The sequence below is a fragment of the Moschus berezovskii genome, chromosome 4 (assembly GCF_049115385.1).
Source record: "Moschus berezovskii isolate FMDL1 chromosome 4, NW_MosBer_1.0, whole genome shotgun sequence".
In the NCBI taxonomy this organism is placed as follows: domain Eukaryota; kingdom Metazoa; phylum Chordata; class Mammalia; order Artiodactyla; family Moschidae; genus Moschus; species Moschus berezovskii.
In genome coordinates, this window is record NC_142463.1 from 15,102,033 (window position 1) to 15,120,616 (window position 18,584).

The window sequence follows — 18,584 nt, forward strand, 5'->3', positions numbered from 1 at the left end:
GGGATTGGGGGCAGGAGGAGAAGGGGACGACAAAGAATGAGATGGCTGAATGGCATCACCGACTTGATGGACATGAGTTTGAATGAACTCCGGGAGTTGGTGATGGACAGGGAGGCCTGGCGTGCTGTGATTCATGGAGTCACAAAGAGTCGGACATGACTGAGCGACTGAACTGAACTGAACCCTATTGTCCCAGAGCCTTCATTGAAAAGACCATCTTTTTTTCCTCCATTGCTATGTGATGCCACCTTTGTCACAAATCAAGTTTGCAAATACGTTATAAAAACTGTGGTTTTTCAGACAATGATTGTCATATAAGTCAGACTAGTGGTGGGGGGGAAGGATCCATTGGGAGTTTGGGGTTGACATGTATATATTGCTATATTTAAAATAGATAACCAACCAGGACCTACTGTATAGCACAGGGAACACTGCTCAATATTCTGTAATAACCTAATGGGAAAAGAATTTGAAAAAGAATTGCTGTGGTTTAGTTGTTGTGTCCAATTCTTTTGTGACCTGATGGATTGTAGCCTGCTGGTCTCCTTTGGCCATGCAATTTTCCAGGCAAAAATACTGGAATGGGTTGCCATTTCCTTCTCCAGGGACTCTTCCCAACTCAGGTATTGAACTGGGATCTCCTGCATTGGCAGGTGCATTCTTTTACCACTGAGTCACCAGGGAAGCCCCCCTCCCAAAATATATGTGTATATGTATGAGTCACTTTGCTGCACACCTGAAACTAGTACAACATTGTTAATCAAAAGTGCTCCAATATAAAACCAAAATTAAAAAGAGAAAAAAAGTCAGACTAGTGGTCTTCTTAGAAGGAGGCAGTTAGTGTATTTGTGAAGCGCCTGACACTATTCTATTTTTTCTCTACATGATGACATGTAGATTATAATAATCAGTGATTATTATGCTTACCTTTCTAGTTCAGAATATAATCGTGTTATATTTCCTAACAAAAGTGTTAGCCAAAAAGTAAGCAAATAGAAAAAAAATACATTGATGAGACGAGTGCCAGCATTTTTGAAAAGTGAATTTGTGGCTTTTCTCTCGGCTGGGGAAGCTGGTGCGAGATGCAAAGAACAATATACAGAATCCAAGGTGGCAAAGCGCAGACTCAGCACTAACGCACACCTCCACCAGGACCCCACCCCGACCCGCAGTGGCTTGCCAGTCTGAGCTGCAAGCGCGTTAAGACTAAGCGGCGCCGCAGAGGCCTCTGGGAGGGGGCGGTCCTTGGGCCGCTGCTGGGCATTGTGGGCGTGGTCTCCGGGCGGCTTTCTTGAGAAGCCCGAAAGGACTAGTCAGGTCCTCTTCCTAACTAGCACTTGAGCCTAAGGGGGCGAGTCCTGGAGCAGTTGCGAAGCTCGAGAGGAGCAGGTGAAGTCCTGGTTCGGAGACGTATCCAAGGTTAGGAGGGTTAGAAGAAGGCCGGCGAATGCGGGTGGCGGGCTGAGGGGCTGCGTTTTGGAACCCTGGGATCTGTACCCGCGGTTTCGACGTGCCCCTGTCGCCTTCTCCGGGTGGGAACGGCTCCGGAGTAGCGGCTTATCTCGTCTGTTCTGTGGGTTGAGGACCTTCTCACCTTGGAAGACCCTGCTGTCGGCTGGGACCCCTTCCCGAAGCCAGCGATCCCCTTCTCGCCGCTCCTCTAGCACCTTGTAGGGAGTGCTCAGTAAACTTTTGGGCATGCTTGAGACTCCCGGGGAGACAGTGGTTTGGGGATGGTGGGAAGGTCCCCGCTGAAAGCAGAAGTTTCTGGGACCCGCAAGTCCGGGCTTGCACCGACCATGTCAGAATGCTGGTGGTAAAGCCAGTGGCAGTTCCGGAGGCATCAGGAATCCCTCAGGGAGGAAAAGCCTCTGGATTTGAGATCTCTTTCGGAACTTCTGAGCCCAGGTTGGGGCTGGAAGAGGGAACTGACCTCGGAGTTGCTGGGAGACCTTCGCTATTGTTGACGCTTTTACTTGCTGGAAGCAGGGATTGAGTCGAGTGTGTGCATCCAGGGTGTGGGCAAAACGAAGAAGTTACGGAGAATTTGCCCGTAAAGAGAGGCAAGCATTGCCTAGGATCTGGGTGGGCAAAAGTCTGTGCAGTGAGGATCAGAGAGGAGGAAACACCACAGTGTGAGGGACTGGTCAGGTGAGAAAAGACCGAAAGTTGCTCTTTTACCACAGCAAGTCCGGCGGTTGCTAATCTGGATTCTCCAATTTCCGACCTGGTCTTTCAGAGCTCCTTTTTCCTCCCCCAGACTTGTCAGTTTAGCATTCTGCCTTTCCCTGTGAGAAGGAAGATCAGCCAAGTCCCAGGTGAGTAGAAATTTTTTTCTCTCCTAAAATTCATTTTAATTCGACAGAGGGAATAGATACACTATCTCATGTCTTCCCTGCGAAGGAAGAGACCCACATTTGTTGAGTGGCAGTGTCTAGTGTGTCATCACACTCACATTTGGGTAGCTGAGTACTGTTGGAAAGTGTTAGTCACTCAGTTATATCCAACTCTGTGACCCCACGGACTGTAGCCCACCAGGCTCCTCTGTCCAGGGAATTCTCCAGCAAGAATAATGGACTGGGTAGCCATTCCCTTCTCCAAGAAATCTTCCCAACCCAGGGATTGAACCCAGGTCTCCTGCATTGCAGGTAGATTCTTTACCAGCTAACCCACCAGAGAAGCTGGTGTTGGAAGAAGTACTCTAATTTTAAAGATGTGTCAGTAGCCTCAGTAAAATGAAAAACTTGCCCAAGAGTACTAGGAAGGCTAGTAGCCTACTACTAAATACCACTGACCTAGTCAGATTCAGAATCCAGAGTTGTAGGACCCCCAGACTCTTGAAACTGTGCTGGTGTTTCCCAGACATCTTATTCACTTACCACCTATTTATGCCATACCTGTGTACTACCTGTATTATTGTTATTCTCATATTTTTAACTTTTAATTTAAAAAACAAACTTGCACTAAGAAACACTGCATATGAAATTATGCATTTGATAGATGCTCTAAAGGCTTTATATGTATTCTAAGATGTATCTGAAGGTGTTGATTTTGTACCATGTAAAATCATCTCCTGTCAAAAAGATACAGACTGCAATTTGGGACACAGTGCACTGTCATGCTTTTTAACTTTTGTTTTTTAATGAAGGGTAAAGATTCTCTCCCACTTTCAGGGACTTCATTGTCCAAATAACATTACTCATTTTGAAACTATCATTATCTAAGACCCACTTATAGTTTAAGACACTTGTGCAAATGTGCTCCTGTGTTTTGTTACTGTTGAAGTATCCTATAAAGCAATAACTTAATAGGATATACCCAGAAGTTTGAGCATTGTTTATTGTTTATTGCAAATAACTTTTCTTCCAGTTATCTGTGTTTTCTTTCCTTGATGGAATTTAGACTATTTAAAAATTAGTTAAGTACAATGACAACTAATATTTATACCGTTTTCAAGGTACCAATTAAACTTTTACCATGGGAGTTGGTGAATGCATCTCTTTTATTGTTCATTACAGTAGCAAGGAGGAAATTTGGCTTATAACCTCAATCAGCTTAAATTCTGTGTCAAGTAATTTTCCTGGGCACCCAAAGTCAAATACTAGTGGACTGATCATACTTTATTTTTTTCTATGAAGTGTTTGTTTTGCCAGAAGTCTTACTTTCGTTTCAGGTTTGAAGTGTTTGCTAACAAAAGAAAGAACTCATTACACACAATTTCAGGTTTTTTTAATAGAAAACTATTTGACTTAATTTCAATATACTATCATTAAAAGAAAAGAAATAGAGAAACAATAGAGAAAAGTAACAGCACACACATCACCAAATTGGGCTGGTCAATATCCAATTTAAACAGTGCTGGGAAGTCCCTCGATAATAGCAAGCTGAAGTCCCAATTAGGAAAAGGTCCCACGCAGTGCATCCACTCCACCGGTGAGACTTCACATTGCAGTTTCAGGGGTTCCCGCATATTTGTGCGCAAAAATGCAACTCTGGTTTTACTTTTTTTTACAATTCTGTTTATCATGTGAGTCATTCAGTTCAGTTCAGTTCAGTTCAGTCGCTCAGTCGTGTCCGACTCTCCGCGACCCCATGAATCACAGCACGCCAGGCCTCCCTGTCCATCACCAACTCCCGGAGTACACTCAAACTCATGTCCACAGAGTCGGTGATGCCATCCAGCCGTCTCATTCTCTGTCGTCCCCTTCTCCTCCCGCCCCCAACCTTTCCCAGCATCAGAGTCTTTTCCAGTGAGTCAACTCGTCGCATGAGGTGGCCAAAGTATACCCTGAGCTGTTGGCCAGACCTCCAGGGGTTCAAGAATTCTAAGACCTACTCCCTTTCTTACCTAAAGTGCTGCCTGACTTACTATGCTTGTGGCAGGCACTGAATCTGGGTAGTGTCCAGGCAGGTCAGAAACCAGGTCAGGGACCTGCCTTCCTACTTCTGAAAACTGAACAAGACTTTCTCCATTTTAATTTCCCTAACTGTCAGCCTCAGGGTTGTTTAGACTGAAAGAGCATGTTGTTCAGACTGAAAGAGCATGTTGTTGTTCAGTCTCTCAGTCATGTCAGACTCTTTGTGACCCCATGGACTACAGCACACCAAGCTTCTCTGTCCATCTCCAACTCCCAACTCCATCAAGTCAGTGATGCCATCCAACCATCTCATCCTCTGTCATCCCCTTCTACTCCTGTCTTCAATCTTTCCCATCATCAGGGTCTTTTCCAATGAGTCAGTTCTTCACATCAGGTGGCCAAAATATTGGAGTTTCAGCTTCAGCCTCAGTATTTCCAATGACTATTCAGGACTGATTTCCTTTAGGATTGACTGCTTTGATCTCCTTCCAGTCTAAGGGACTCTCAAGACTTTTCTGCAACACCACAGTTCAAAAGCATCAACTCTTCGGCACTCAACTTTATTTGTCTCACATCCATACATGACTACTGGAAAAACCATAGCTTTGACTATATGGACCTTTGTAGGCAAAGTAACATCTCTGCTTTTTAATATGCTGTCTAGGTTGCTTATAGCTTTTCTTCCAAGGAGCAAGCATCTTTTAATTTCATGGCTGCAGTCACCATCTGCAAGGATTTTGGAGCCCTAAAAAATAAAGTCTGTCAGTGTTTCCATTGTTTCCCCATCTATTTGCCATGAAATGATGGGACTGGATGCCATGATTTTAGTTTTTTCAATGTTAAGCTTTAAGCCAACTTTTTCACTCTCCTCTTTCATTTTCATCAAGAGGCTTTTTAGTTCCTCTTCACTTTCTGCCGCTATGCTGGTATCATCTGCATATCTGAGGTTGTTGATATTTCCTGGCAATCTTGATTCCAGCTTGTGCTTCATCCAACCCAGCATTTCGCATGATGTACTCTGCATATAGTTTAAATAAGCAGAGTGGCAATATACAGCCTTGACATACTCCTTTCCCAGTTTGGAGCCAGTCTGTTGTTCCATGTCCAGTTATACTGTTGCTTCTTGATCTGCATACATATTTCTCAGGAGGCAGGTAAGGTGGTCTGGTATTCACATCTCTTGAAGAATTTTCCACAGTTTGTTGTGATCCACACAGTCAAAGGCTTTGGCATAGTCAATGAAGCAGAAATAGATGTTTTTCTGGAACTCTCTTGCTTTTTTGATGATCCAGCAGATGTTGGCAATTTGATCTCTGGTGCCTCTGCCTTTTCTAAAACCTGCTTGAACATCTGGCAGTTATCATTTCATGTACTGTTGAAGCCTAGCTTAGAGAATTTTGAGCACTACTTTGCTAGCGTGTGAGATGAGTACAATTGTGCGGTAGTTTGAGCATTCTTTAGCATTGCCTTTCTTTGGGATTAGAATGAAAACTGACCTTTTCCAGTCCTGTGGCTACTGCTGAGTTTTCCAAATTTGCTGGCTTATTGAGTGCAGCACTTTCACAGCATCATCTTTTAGGATTTGAAATAGTTCAACTGGAATTCCATCACGTCCACTAGCTTTGTTCCTAGTGATGCTTCCTGAGGCCATTTGACTTTGCATTCCAGGATGCCTGACTCGAGGTGAGTAATCACACCATCGTGGTTATCTGGGTCATGAAGATCTTTCTTGTATAGTTCTTATGTGTATTCTTGCCACCTCTTCTTAATATCTTCTGCTTCTGTTTAGGTCCATACCAGTTCTGTCCTTTATTGTGCCCATCTTTGCATGAAATGTTCCCTTGGTATTTCTAATTTTCTTGAGAGATCTCTAGTTTTCCCATTCTGTTGTTTTCCTCTATTTCTTTGCATTGATCACTGAGAAAGGCTTTCTTATCTCTCCTTGCTATGCTATGGAACTCTGCATTCAAATGGGTATATCTTTTCTTTCTTCCTTTGCCTTTTGCTTCTCTTCTTCTCTCAGCTATTTGTAAGGCCTCCTCAGACAATCATTTTGCCTTTTTTCATTTCTTTTCCATGGGGATGGTCTTGATCACCGCCTTGTGTACAAAGTCATAAACCTCCATCAATAGTTCTTTAGGCACTCTATCAGATCTAATCCCTTGAATCTATTTGTCACTTCCGCTTATAATCATAAGGAGTTTGATTTAGGTTATACCTAAATAGTCTAGTGGTTTTCCCTACTTTGTTCAATTTAGTCTGAATTTGGCAATAAGGAGTTCATGATCTGAGCCACAGTCAGCTCCCAGTCTTGTTTTTATTGACTGTATAGAGGTTTTCCATCTTCAGCTGCAAAGAATGTAATCAATCTGATTTCAGTGTTGACCATCTGGTGATATCCATGTGTAGTCTTCTCTTGTGTTGTTGGAAGAGGGTTTTTCGTATGACCAGTGCATTCTCTTGGCAAAACTCTGTTAGCCTTTGCCCTGCTTCATTTTGTACTCCAAGGGCAAACTTGCCTGTTACTCCAGGTATCTCTTGACTTCCTACTTTTGTATTCCAGTCCCCTATGATAAAAAGGACATCTTTTCTTGTGTTAGTTGTAGATGGTCTTATAGGTCTTCATAGAAACCATTCAACTTCAGTTTCTTAGGCATTAATAGTTGGAACATAGGCTTGGATTACTGTGATATTGAATGGTTTGCCTTGGAAATGAACAGAGATCATTCTGCCATTTTTGAGATTGCACCCAGGTACTGCATTTCAGACTCTTTTGTTGACTATGAGGGTTACTCCATTTCTTCTAAGGGATTCTCGTCCACAGTAGTAGATATAATGGTCATCTGAATTAATTTTGCCCATTCCAGTACATTTTAGTTCACTAATTCCTAAAATGTTGATGTTCACTCTTGCCATCTCCTGTTTGACCACTTCCAATTTACCTTGATTCATGGACCTGACATTCCAGGTTCCTATAAAATATTGTTCTTTACAGCATCAGACTTTACTTCCATCACCAGTCACATCCACAACTGGGTGTTGTTTTCGCTTTGACTCTGTCTCTTCATTCTTTCTGGAGTTATTTCTCCACTCTTCTCCAGTAGCATATTGGGCACCTACTGACCTGGGGAGTTCATCTTTCAGTGTCATATCTTTGTGCCTTTTTATACTGTCCATGGGATTCTCAAGGCGAGAATACTGACATGGTTTGCCTTCCCTTTTCCAGTGGATCACGTTTTTTCAGAACTCTCCACCGTGACCAGTCTATCTTGGGTGGCCCTACACGGCATGGCTCATACTTTCTGCAACCTTTATAGCAACTTTGTTGGCTGCCAACTGGAAAATGGACTTGGTCAGCTAAAATAAATCTTTGACATTGTAACATGGACAATTGTCCTTGCGGATTGCATAATTCTTTCTCCAATTTTGACTTCTCTTCAGCCAGTTTTAATTTGGCTTCATGTACCTTACAGTAGGCAGAGAGATAGATCCAGCCTCTCTGACCCAGGGCAGTACATTCTTATCCTTTCTCAACTGGCATGAGCTGCAAGCATTCAATAAATTCTAAAGTTTTGGCGTGCTTTAATTTGGGGTGTCAATTCTCACGCAGTCCGGTGGATATGCCCCATTTAGTAGCTAATGAGCAGTAAGGTAAATCTTCCCATCCAGGAATTAAAAACGTCATTAATCTTAATCTCTTGAGGCATTTTGCTTCATGAATCCCGCTTACAGTGCCAGTTTATATTTTGCTTGAAGTTTTACTTTCATTTCAGGTTTGAAGGATTCATTAACAAAAGAAACCACGTGTTACTCACAATTCAATTTTTTATAGGAGATTATCTGACTTAATTTCAATATGCAGCCATTAAAAGAAAAGAAACAATAGAGAAAAGTAACAGGACATACATCACCAAATTGGGCTGGCCAGCATCCAGATATAAACAGCACTGGGAAGTCCCTCCTTATACAGCAGCGTGGAGTCCCAGCTGGGAAAATGTCCCAGGTAGTGCGTCCACTCCACGGGTGAGACTTCAAACTGCACTTTTTAGGAGTTCCCACTTAAAAATCCAGGCCACAAACTGATATATTATCAGTTTTCAAGAAAGAAAGCAGTTCTGGTTTTACTTTAATCTTTTCACAGTACTGTTTATCTTGTGAGTCACAGAATTTCTTTATACCCTGAGCAATTGGCCAGACCTCCAGGGGCTCAAGAATTCCAAGACCCGCTCCCTTTCTTATCTAAAGTGCTGCCTGACTTACTATGCTTGTGGGCAGGCCTGGAATCTGGACAATGTCAAGATGTTTTTAGGGCACTTGGGGAAATTTGAATATGGACTAGAGTATTAGGAAATTATTCATTTTATTAGATGTAATAATATTGTAGTTAATGTAGAAGTCTTCTTTGGAAATGTATGCTGAAGCATTTATATTTGAAGCATTATGCTGTCTGTAATTTACATTAAAATAGTAAACTGATATTGTAGTTAATGTAGAAGTCTTCTTTGGAAATGTTTGCTGAAGCATTTATATTTGAAGCATTATGCTGTCTGTAATTTACATTAAAATAGTTAAACTGAAAACAAAAAGCAAATACAGCAACATATCAACAGTTGCTAACTAGATTGTGTTCATTGTTCTATTCTTTATATCTCCTGTGTTTGTGAAATTGCTTGTTGTAAAGAGAGAGAGTACTTGTCCTGTAGTAAAGTAGTGAGATATTAAATGTGAAGCACTTGGTTCAGTGTCTAGCACATTTTGGCTGTGCGGTGCAGCATGTGGGGTCGTAGTTCTCCAACCAGGAATTGAACCTGTGCCCCCTGCAGTAGAAGCATGGAGCCCAATCCACTGGACCACCAGGAAATTCCCAATATCCACTATTATTTATAGCAAAATCCAGTAATATTTGTTGGCTTCCCAGGTGGTGCTGGTGGTAAAGAATCCACCTGCTAATACAGGAGATATTACAGATGTGGGTTCAGTTCCTGGGTCAGGAAGATCCCCTGGAGGAGAACGTGGCAACCTACTCCAGTATTCTTGCCTGGAGGATCCCTTGGACAGAGGAGCCTGGTGAGCTACAGTCCATAGGGTCGCAAAAAGTCGGACATGACTGAAGTGATTTAGCAAGCATGCTCATACAGTAATATTTTAAAAGTGTTCACTGACAGATGTTTTCCATCATAAGCTAATTTCTTGTGGGGAGAGAAAATAAAACTTAGCAAGAAACATCAATTTCTATAATGTTAGGAGGAATTTATACAGGCAGTAAAGTATTAATATATCTCAAATAGAAAAAACAACTGATTTCTGCATATTGTTGTGAATATCCTCTTACCACTGTATGCTATTCCTTTGTATATGGGTAGGTCTATTTGTATTTATCTGTAGTTAGTTTTTTAATTTTGCCACACTGTGTTCCTGAAACAGTAATTGTAGAGCTGATTTTTCTCATGGAACAGTTTGGTATTGAGATTTGCTTTCCTAGCCAAAGACTTTGTATTCAGAGGAATTGTAGAAGAAGTCCATGATAAAACTGGCAGACATTGCTACAACATTTACAATGTTCTGTATTTACTTAAAATAATGAAATAATATCCCAAGGCAGTAGAGATTTTATATATATTTAATTTTATTTATTTATTTATATTTGTCTGTGCTGGTTCTTTTTTGTTGTGCAGGCTTTTCTCTAGTTGCAGCCATCAGAGGCTACCCTCTAGTTATCGTGCATGGACTTCCCATTGCAGTGACTTCTCTTGTTGTGGAACACGGGCTCTAGGGTACGCAGGCTTCAGTAGTTACAGCTCATGGGCTCTAGAGCACAGGCTCAATAGTTGTGACACACAGGCTGAGCATGTGGGATCTTCCTGGACCAGCGATCAAACCCATGTTTCCTGCACTGGCAGGCAGATTCTCTACTACTGAGCCACCAGGGAAGCCCCAGGAGAGCTTTGAAGGAAAAAGGACAAACCTTAAATCTCCTTTTAAATGAAGAAATTGAGGATGAGGAAAGTGATTTTGCTTAAAGTCACATAATATGTTAGTGCCAGATTTAGGAATAAAACTATTTTGCACTTAAAAAATATTTGCCAAGTATTCATATATGGATGATACAGTGAGCCTTATTGTAAACTGCATGTGTGCTACAACTCTATAGCATTACTAATTGTTCATAAATTAATAAGCATCTTTAAAGACTATATATAAATAATTAGTTGTGAATATTTTTTACTTCATTGGAATTCAGAAGTGGTTTTGAGAAATTTTTCATTTGGATAATGCATTTCTTTAATATGATGTGTACAGCCTTTGCCCAATCCAGAGCTGTGCCATGGCAGAGACTGGGGAAGAGGAGACGATGTCAGCAGAGGCTTCTGGGTTCTCAGACTTGAGTGACTCAGAATTTTTGGACCTGGAGGATACACAAGAGTCAAGTGCTTCACCTAGCAATCCTGGTCCTTCTTATGAATTACCTGGGAAGGATGACAAGCTCATAAGTTTACCAAAATGGAAAAGAAGATTGGATGTTTCATCACCTATGGAGCGATTTCATCTTAAATATTTGTATGTCACTGACCTGTCTACTCAGAACTGGTGTGAACAGCAAATGGTATATGGAAAGGAGTTTTCTGGTTTCTTGACACCCGAGAAATCAGCTATTTTGGATACTGGTGCCAGCATCCACCTAGCTAGAGAACTAGAAGTTCATGATCTTGTGAGTATCCCCATCACCAGTAAAGAAGATGCTTGGGCAGTTAAGTTTCTGAACATATTATCAATGATTCCTACCCTGCAGTCAGAAGGGCGCATCAGAGAGTTTCCAGTGTTTGGCGAAGTGGAGGGTGTGCTTCTTGTTGGTGTGATTGATGAGCTGCACTATACAGCCAGCGGGGAACTGGAACTGGCTGAACTCAAGACACGTGGGAACCCTGTGCTCCCTTCAGACGCTCAGAAAAAAAAAGACTGTTTTCAAGTCAGCCTGTACAAATATATCTTTGATGCCATGGTACAGGGGAAAGTGACTGCTGCTAGCTTAATCCACCACACAAAATTGCATCCAGACAAACCACTGGGACCTTCAGTGCTGAGGCATGCCCAGCAGGGAGGCTACTCTGTGAAGTCCTTAGGTGACCTCATAGAACTGGTCTTCTTGTCTCTAACACTGTCTGACCTCCCACTTATTGACAGCCTGAAAATTGAGTATGTCCACCAAGAGACTGCCACTGTGCTAGGTACAGAGATAGTGGCCTTTGAAGAGAAGGAGGTGAGAAGCAAAGTACAGTATTATATGACCTACTGGATGGGCCACCGAGATCCTCAAGGGGTTGACGTGGAGGAGGCCTGGAAATGCCGGATGTGCAACTATGCAGATATCTGTGAGTGGAAGAAGAGTGGTGGGTTGACCAGTGCCACGCTAGAGCCACGAATCAAAAAGGCCAAATGAACAGAAGATGTGCCTTCAAGAACTTGGATGTTTCCTGCATCTAATGTACTCAGTGGAGTTAAAGAGGACCAGTCTCTTCAACCAGGCTTGAATTTCTTGGAGAATGTTCTTATTTTGGTTCTTTTCATCTTTCCTCAGCCTCTAACCTCACAAATCCAAGACCCTGGCTCATGGCTGAGTGGGAGAGATCTAGGATTATACTATCCCTCGATCTTTGCCACAGGTTGCCAAAAAGACAAATGCTTATCATGACTGGAGCACAATCATTGTTTTCCTAAGAAGATTCTTCCATTTCTTTTACGTCTCTTCCCTACGTTTTTCTCAATCAAGATTTCTACAAGGTGCTGTAGCATGTGCCAGAATTTCCTTTTTAAGACTGAATAATATCGTACTGTGTCAATAGCTTTTAAAAGTAAATGAAAGCAAAGTAGTATTCCAGAGGCGGAGCTGACATGGTAAAAGCTAACATGTTGCAGAATGATTTATCTCAGATGGATCTGAAACTGGAAATATTACAGTGGTGTCACAGTCCACCAGGTTGTTGGATCCTCACATGTAGAAGCAAAAAATGCAGATACGGTTCTGTTGACTTGGGAACAAGGCGAGGGTCTAAGTGATGAAGTGAAAAATGAGCTGTATTGAATTCCAGGTCAGTATCCTAGGAATACTGATTAAGCCTCATAAGCAGAAATCTGTGAATGTGGACCACAAGTAAGCTAAGAATTGTTATCCCAGCCTCAGTATCTCTAATTCTACTGAACTTCACCTCTGCTATTCTTTAATACTGTCTCCAATAAACACAGCATCCACTGAATATCTTTATTGGGAGTATCTTTTTCCAGTCTGTGGCTTGCCTTTTCATTCTGTCATGGTGTCTTTTGATGAACAAAATATTACTGAAGACCAGTTTGAATGTTTCATTACTGCTTTTGGTATCTCACTTAAGATAGACAATATTTTTCAACGTAACACACCTTGTTTCTTTTACTTATCAATGTATTTTAGAATTGTTCATATTAGTATTTATAGTTCACTTCCTTCCTTTTAGTCACTGCAAAGGGTTCCATTGTAAAGATATACTGTTTCCTATCTTTTCCTACTACAAACACTATAATAATGTATAAAATAGAAAGTAAATATTGGTCTTACATGCATACCTGTTAATCCTGAATCCCAAAATAACCATCAATAGGAAGTTGGATAAGGTTCTTCAAAATACTTTTTGGATGTATCGACATATGTTTAAATATAAATCAAATACATGTGTTGGGTGTATGTGATTAGACATAAAAAATCTTCTGTAGCATGCTTTTTTTTCAGATGAACATAGAATATTTATCAAAATAAACTATTTCTGGGCCATAAAACAAATCTGAATAAATTTATGTGGATGAAAGTCATACAAAGTATGCTATCTGATCACAATGGAATTAGGTTAGAGTTTGATGACAGATATCTGAACAATCAAGAATTATGTGCAAACTAAATTACACACTATAAAGAACCCTATGAGTCAATAAAGATATCACAAAAAGAGAAATTACTTATATTTAATTGAAAATGGAAATATACAAAAATGTGTGGGAGGCAGTATATTTCAGGGAAATTGATAACACTACATGCCTAATTGGATACCTAATTAACACCACTAATGCCACTAATTGGAAAAGAACAAAGATCTCAAATTACTGACCTCAGTGTCCCCATTAATTAAAAAAGAGAAAATGAAATTCAAAGAAAGCATAAAAATGAAATAAGCAACAGAGCTGACATTAATGAAATAGAAAACAGATAATAGAGAAAAATCAATGAAACCAAAAACTGATTCTTAGATCAATAAAACTGATAAGTCTAGCCAGAGCAATTAGGGTGGGAGGGGGGAGAGGGAAGACACATGACCAATATCAGGAATGAGGTGACAGCACTACAAATATTATAGATATTAAAAGAAAATAAGGGAATATTATGCAGCCATCTTGGATCCTGTGGAGGCCTGCTAGGAACAGGACTTCTAAATTGACAAATATGTCTGGAAGGCTGTGGTCCAAGGCCATTTTTGCTGGCCATAAGTGGGGTCTACAGAACCAGAGGGAGCATTCAGCTCTTCTGAAAATTGAAGGTGTATATGCTCGAGATGAAACTGAATTCTGTCTAGGCAAGAGATGTGTTTCTGTGTACAAAGCAAAGAACAACACAGTAACTCCTGGCAGAAAACCTTAGTAATCTGGGGAAAGATAACTCAAGTTCATGGAAACAGTGGCATGCCAAATTCCAAAGCAACCTTCCTGCTGAAGACACTGAACACAGAATCCATGTGATGTTGTACCCTTCGAGAATTTAAACTTACTGAAAAGTAAATAAAAAGTGTGGATTTGTTTAAAAAATAAAGGGGGGGGATATTAAGAACAACTTTATGCCAATACATTTGACAGCTTCAGTTCAGTTCAGTTCAGGTCAGTCGCTCAGTCGTGTTCGACTCTCCGTGACCCCATGAATCACAGCACGCCAGGCCTCCCTGTCCATCACCAACTCCTTAGATGATAGAAAAATTCCTTGAAAGATATAAACTACCAAAGCGCTCTCAAGAAGAAATTTGCAACCTAAATACCCCTATATCCAACAAAAAGATTGATTTTGTAGTTTAAAACCTCCCCACAAAGAAAGCTCTAAGCCCAGATGATTTACTGCTGAATTCTACCAAATATTTAGAAATGACACTGAAGTCTAGACGAACATCCAGAAAATGGGAGGGAAATTTCCCTACTCAGTGATACAAGTCCAGGTTGTCTACTTGTGTTTCTGACCTGCTGGCTATAGGTTGGAGGTTTCAACAACCTCCTCCTTGGGTGTGATTAATTTACTCGAGTGGCTCACAGAACTCAGAGAAACATTTTACTTACTAGACTACCAGTTTATTATTAAAGGATATAACTCAAGAATTGCCATATGGAGAGACGCATAAGGTAAGGTATCGGAAAAGGGTGCAGCTCTTCCACGCCCTCTATGGGTACATGGCTCTCCCCATACCTTTACGTGTTCACCAACCTGGTTGTGAGCAGGGGTTACTCTCTAGTTTTTTAGTGTGGGCTTCTCATTGTGGTGGCTTCTCTTGTTGCAGAGCATGGGCTCTGGGGTGCATGGTCTCAGTAGTTGTGGCACACAGGCTTAGTTGCCTGCAGTATGTGGAATCTTCCGGACCAGGGACTGAACCTGTGTCCCCTGCATTGGCAGGTGGATTCTTAACCACTGGACCACCAGGGAAGTCCCCTTTTGGGGTTTTATGGAGTCTTCATTACATAGCCATGACTGATTAAACCATTGGCCATTGGCAGTTGATTCAACCTCCAGCCTCTCTCCCCTCCCCATAGGTTAAGAGGTGTGGGACTGAAAATTCTAACCCTCTAATCACGTGGTTTGGTTTTCCTGACAGTCAGCCCTCATCCTTAGGGGCTGTCCAAAAGTCACCTCATTAACATAACAAAAGACATGCTCATTCTCATATCTTAGGAAATACCAAGAGTTTTAGGAGTTCTGATTCAGAATTGGGGATGAAAGCCAAATACAAATAAATCAAAGAAAGGGAACAGGAAGAAGAGAAATGAAGGATGGCTCCTAAATTTTTGCTCAAGTAACCAGGTGAATGATACATTTATTGAACTAGGAGAAGTGTTACAGTGGGAGTGTGGGTGGGGACAGGATTAATAGGTTGATTTGAACATGTGAAGTTGAAGGTAGCTTTTAAGGGGAGATTTCAAATAGGCATAGGAACTAGGGGTCAGAAATTCAGGGGAGAGATGAGGGCTGGAGAAACAGATTTGTCAGTTAAATTAAATAAATGGTATTTAAAATTGTGGGGCTGAATGAGACCATTTGAGGAAAACTTCAAAAAGAAAAGACCCAAGGCCAAGTATTCCAGCATTTGGAAGTGGAATAGAGGAAGACTATTCAATAAAGAAAATAGAGAAATAGTATTAGTGAGGTGGGAGAAATTATCTTTCGTGAGATGTTGTAGAAAGCAAAATAAGGAAGTATTTAATTTTTCTTAAATGCTGTTGAAGTCAAATATGATGAGGACAAAGAAAGCCCATTTAATTTTTCAACTGGGATTTCATTGGTAAACTGACAAGAGAAGTTTCAGGAGTGTAGTTATGGTCAGGAAGCCAATTAGAGTGGACTTGAGAACTGGAGGTGAGAAAATGTAGGCAGAACCAAGAAGCAACTCTTCAGAGAAATTTTCCTATGAAAGAAAGCTAGGGGTATTTCCTTGGTGGCCCAGTGATTAAGACTTCACTTCTACAAAGTGACCCAGGCCATTGAGATATTGGTCAACCACCTTTGAGAGGCAGGCCTGGGCCCAGCCAGTGTCAGCTAAGCATCCTTAGGTAAGATGAGGGGGCATCATAGGACCCCTCGTGTTTGGAGACAGTGCTGTCTGGTTGATTCCAGTTGGGGGCAGGAGGTATATTTGTTTATTCTCCTCATCCGTTGGATCATTGAAAAAGCAAGAGGATTCCAGAAAAACATCTACTTCTGCTTTATTGACTACGCCAAAGCCTTTGACTGTGTGGATCACAATAAACTGTGGAAAATTCTGAAAGAGATGAGAATATGAGGCCACCTGACCTGCTTCCTGAGAAATCTGTACTCAGGTCAAGAAGCAACAGTTAGAACTGGATATGGAACAACAGACTGGTTCCAAATTGGGAGGGAGTATGTCAAGGCTGTATATTGTCACCCTGCTTATTTAACTTATATGCAGAGTACATCATGTGAAATCCTGGGTTGGATGAAGCACAAGCTGGAATCAAGATTGCCGGGAGAAATATCAATAACCTCAGATATGCAGATGACACCACCCTTATGGCAGAAAGTGAAGAAGAACTAAAGAGCCTCTTGATGAAAGTGAAAGAGGAGACTGAAAAAGCTGGCTTAAAACTCAACATTCAGAAAACGAAGATCATGGCATCCAGTCCCATCACTTCATGGCAAATAGATGGGAAAACAATGGAAACACTGACAGACTTTATTTTCTTGGGCTCCAAAATCACTGCAGTTGACTGCAGCCATGAAATTAAAAGATGCTTGCTCCTTGGAAGAAAAGCTGTGACAAACCTAGACAGCATATTAAAAAGCAGAGACGTTATTTTGCCTCCAAAGGTCCGTATAGTCAAAGCTATGATTTTTCCAGTAATGTATGGATGTAACAGTTGGACTATAAAGAAAGCTGACCACCGAAAATTGATGCTTTTGAACTGTGGTGTTGGAGAAGACTCTTGAGAGTCCCTTGGACTGCAAGGAAATCAAAGCAGTCAATCCTAAAGGAAATCAGTCCTGAATATTCATTGGAAGGACTGAGGCTGAAGCTGAAGCTCCAATACCTTGGCCACCTGATGTGAAGAACTGACTCATTGAAAATGACCCCGATGCTAGGAAGGATTGAAGGCAGGAGGAGAGGGGGATGACAGAGGATGAGATGACACCACCGACTCGATGGACATGAGTTTGAGCAAGCTCTGGGAGTTGGTGATGGACAGGGAAGCTTGGTGTACTGCAGTCCATGGGGTCACAAAGAGTCTGACATGACTGAGTGACTGGACTGAACTTCCTTTTTTAGGTCATTGCTGTCCTAAACAAATGGTTCTTTGTACTCTGCTTCCAAGTTTTCTGTGAGTTTGAAAGTGTTTCCAAATTAAAAGTTAAGCCAAAAAAAAAAAAAAAAAAAGACAGCGCTCTTTAAATGCAGGGGGCATGGATTGGATCCTTGGTCACAGAACTACCAAAGCTGCAGGACACAGTCAAAACATTTTAAAAAAAAATTAAAAAAGCTAGGAAATGGCACAATTGCTCAAGTGAGCTAAAGTCAAGAAATGATTTTTTTAAAAATAATATATAAAAATATGTGTTTATGACATCGAAAATGCCAGTAAAGGCAAGGGCTTACTAGTATCAAGTAAGATCTTAATGGTGCTGGGTAATAGTACTTCATTTTCTGAATCCATTCACTTCCCCATATTCCTAAATAACTAACATTAGAATCTCAGATGCCACTGATTATAAGATACATCATTATTTTACATATTACTAGGAAAGAAAAAAGACTACCAATTAAATTATGACATGTCATCATTTGTGAGATAGCAATTTTGCATATGTTGAAATATGAAAAAAATATTAGAATCAATCTAATGCAGAATTTCTTATCTTTTCTTTCCTCATATCTCAAATACCTTCTCCCTAACTTCACTTTGAGCTTCCAATTTCACTTATAAAATAGAAGCACTCAGGGAGGATATCCTCATTCTCCCCCCACCTATCGATTCTGCTTCTCCTGTTATTTCAATGAATAAATTGCCCAGGCTCTGGCTTAGAACTGATCCTCCCAATTGTGTGCTGGATTCCATCCCTTCTTTCCTCAAGGACTTTGCTCTTGCAACTGTCCTGTCTCTCCTGTATTGCTGATTTTCCCCTCTCCACTGTATCATTTTAATTAGGATACAAACACTGTAATTTCTTCCATCTTAAAAAAAAATTTTGAACCCCAAATCCATCTGCAATGGACAGTTTTACTTTCCTATTCATCTTTAAAAAATTGAAGGAGTATAAGTACTTGCCTTCTCCCATTGTTTCATCCCACTCCTAATTCTTGTCAGACTTCATCAAACTTCCATCAGTACACCAAAAGGGCATGTTTCAGCCATCCCCAGATTGCTGGATCCAATGGTCAATTATTCTCATCCTGCCTAACCTATCAGCAGTATTTAACGCAATGGATCACTCCCTCCTCCTTG

General features: G+C 41.0%; 1 protein-coding gene and 1 pseudogene across 3 annotated transcripts; both read left to right on the forward strand.

The window, feature by feature from the left end:
- Window positions 1-1,282: 1,282 nt before the first annotated feature.
- On the forward strand, window positions 1,283-13,637 carry EXO5 (exonuclease 5). Of its 3 annotated transcripts, XM_055402607.2 has the most exons (3): window positions 1,283-1,419; window positions 2,261-2,318; window positions 10,659-13,636. In XM_055402607.2, the coding sequence occupies exon 3, from the start codon at window positions 10,684-10,686 to the stop codon at window positions 11,794-11,796; it is 1,113 nt and encodes a 370-aa protein (XP_055258582.2). In that variant the 5' UTR covers window positions 1,283-1,419; window positions 2,261-2,318; window positions 10,659-10,683; the 3' UTR covers window positions 11,797-13,636. The 3 variants fall into 3 exon arrangements, with proteins under 3 accessions (XP_055258582.2, XP_088691304.1, XP_088691305.1); XM_088835178.1 differs by lacking the exons at window positions 1,283-1,419; window positions 2,261-2,318 and adding an exon at window positions 7,979-8,381 and having other exon boundaries at window positions 10,659-13,637; XM_088835179.1 differs by lacking the exons at window positions 1,283-1,419; window positions 2,261-2,318 and adding an exon at window positions 9,292-9,425 and having other exon boundaries at window positions 10,659-13,637.
- A 125-nt stretch (window positions 13,638-13,762) lies between these two features.
- Window positions 13,763-14,995, forward strand: LOC148777991 (large ribosomal subunit protein eL33 pseudogene; annotated as a pseudogene).
- Window positions 14,996-18,584: the final 3,589 nt, after the last annotated feature.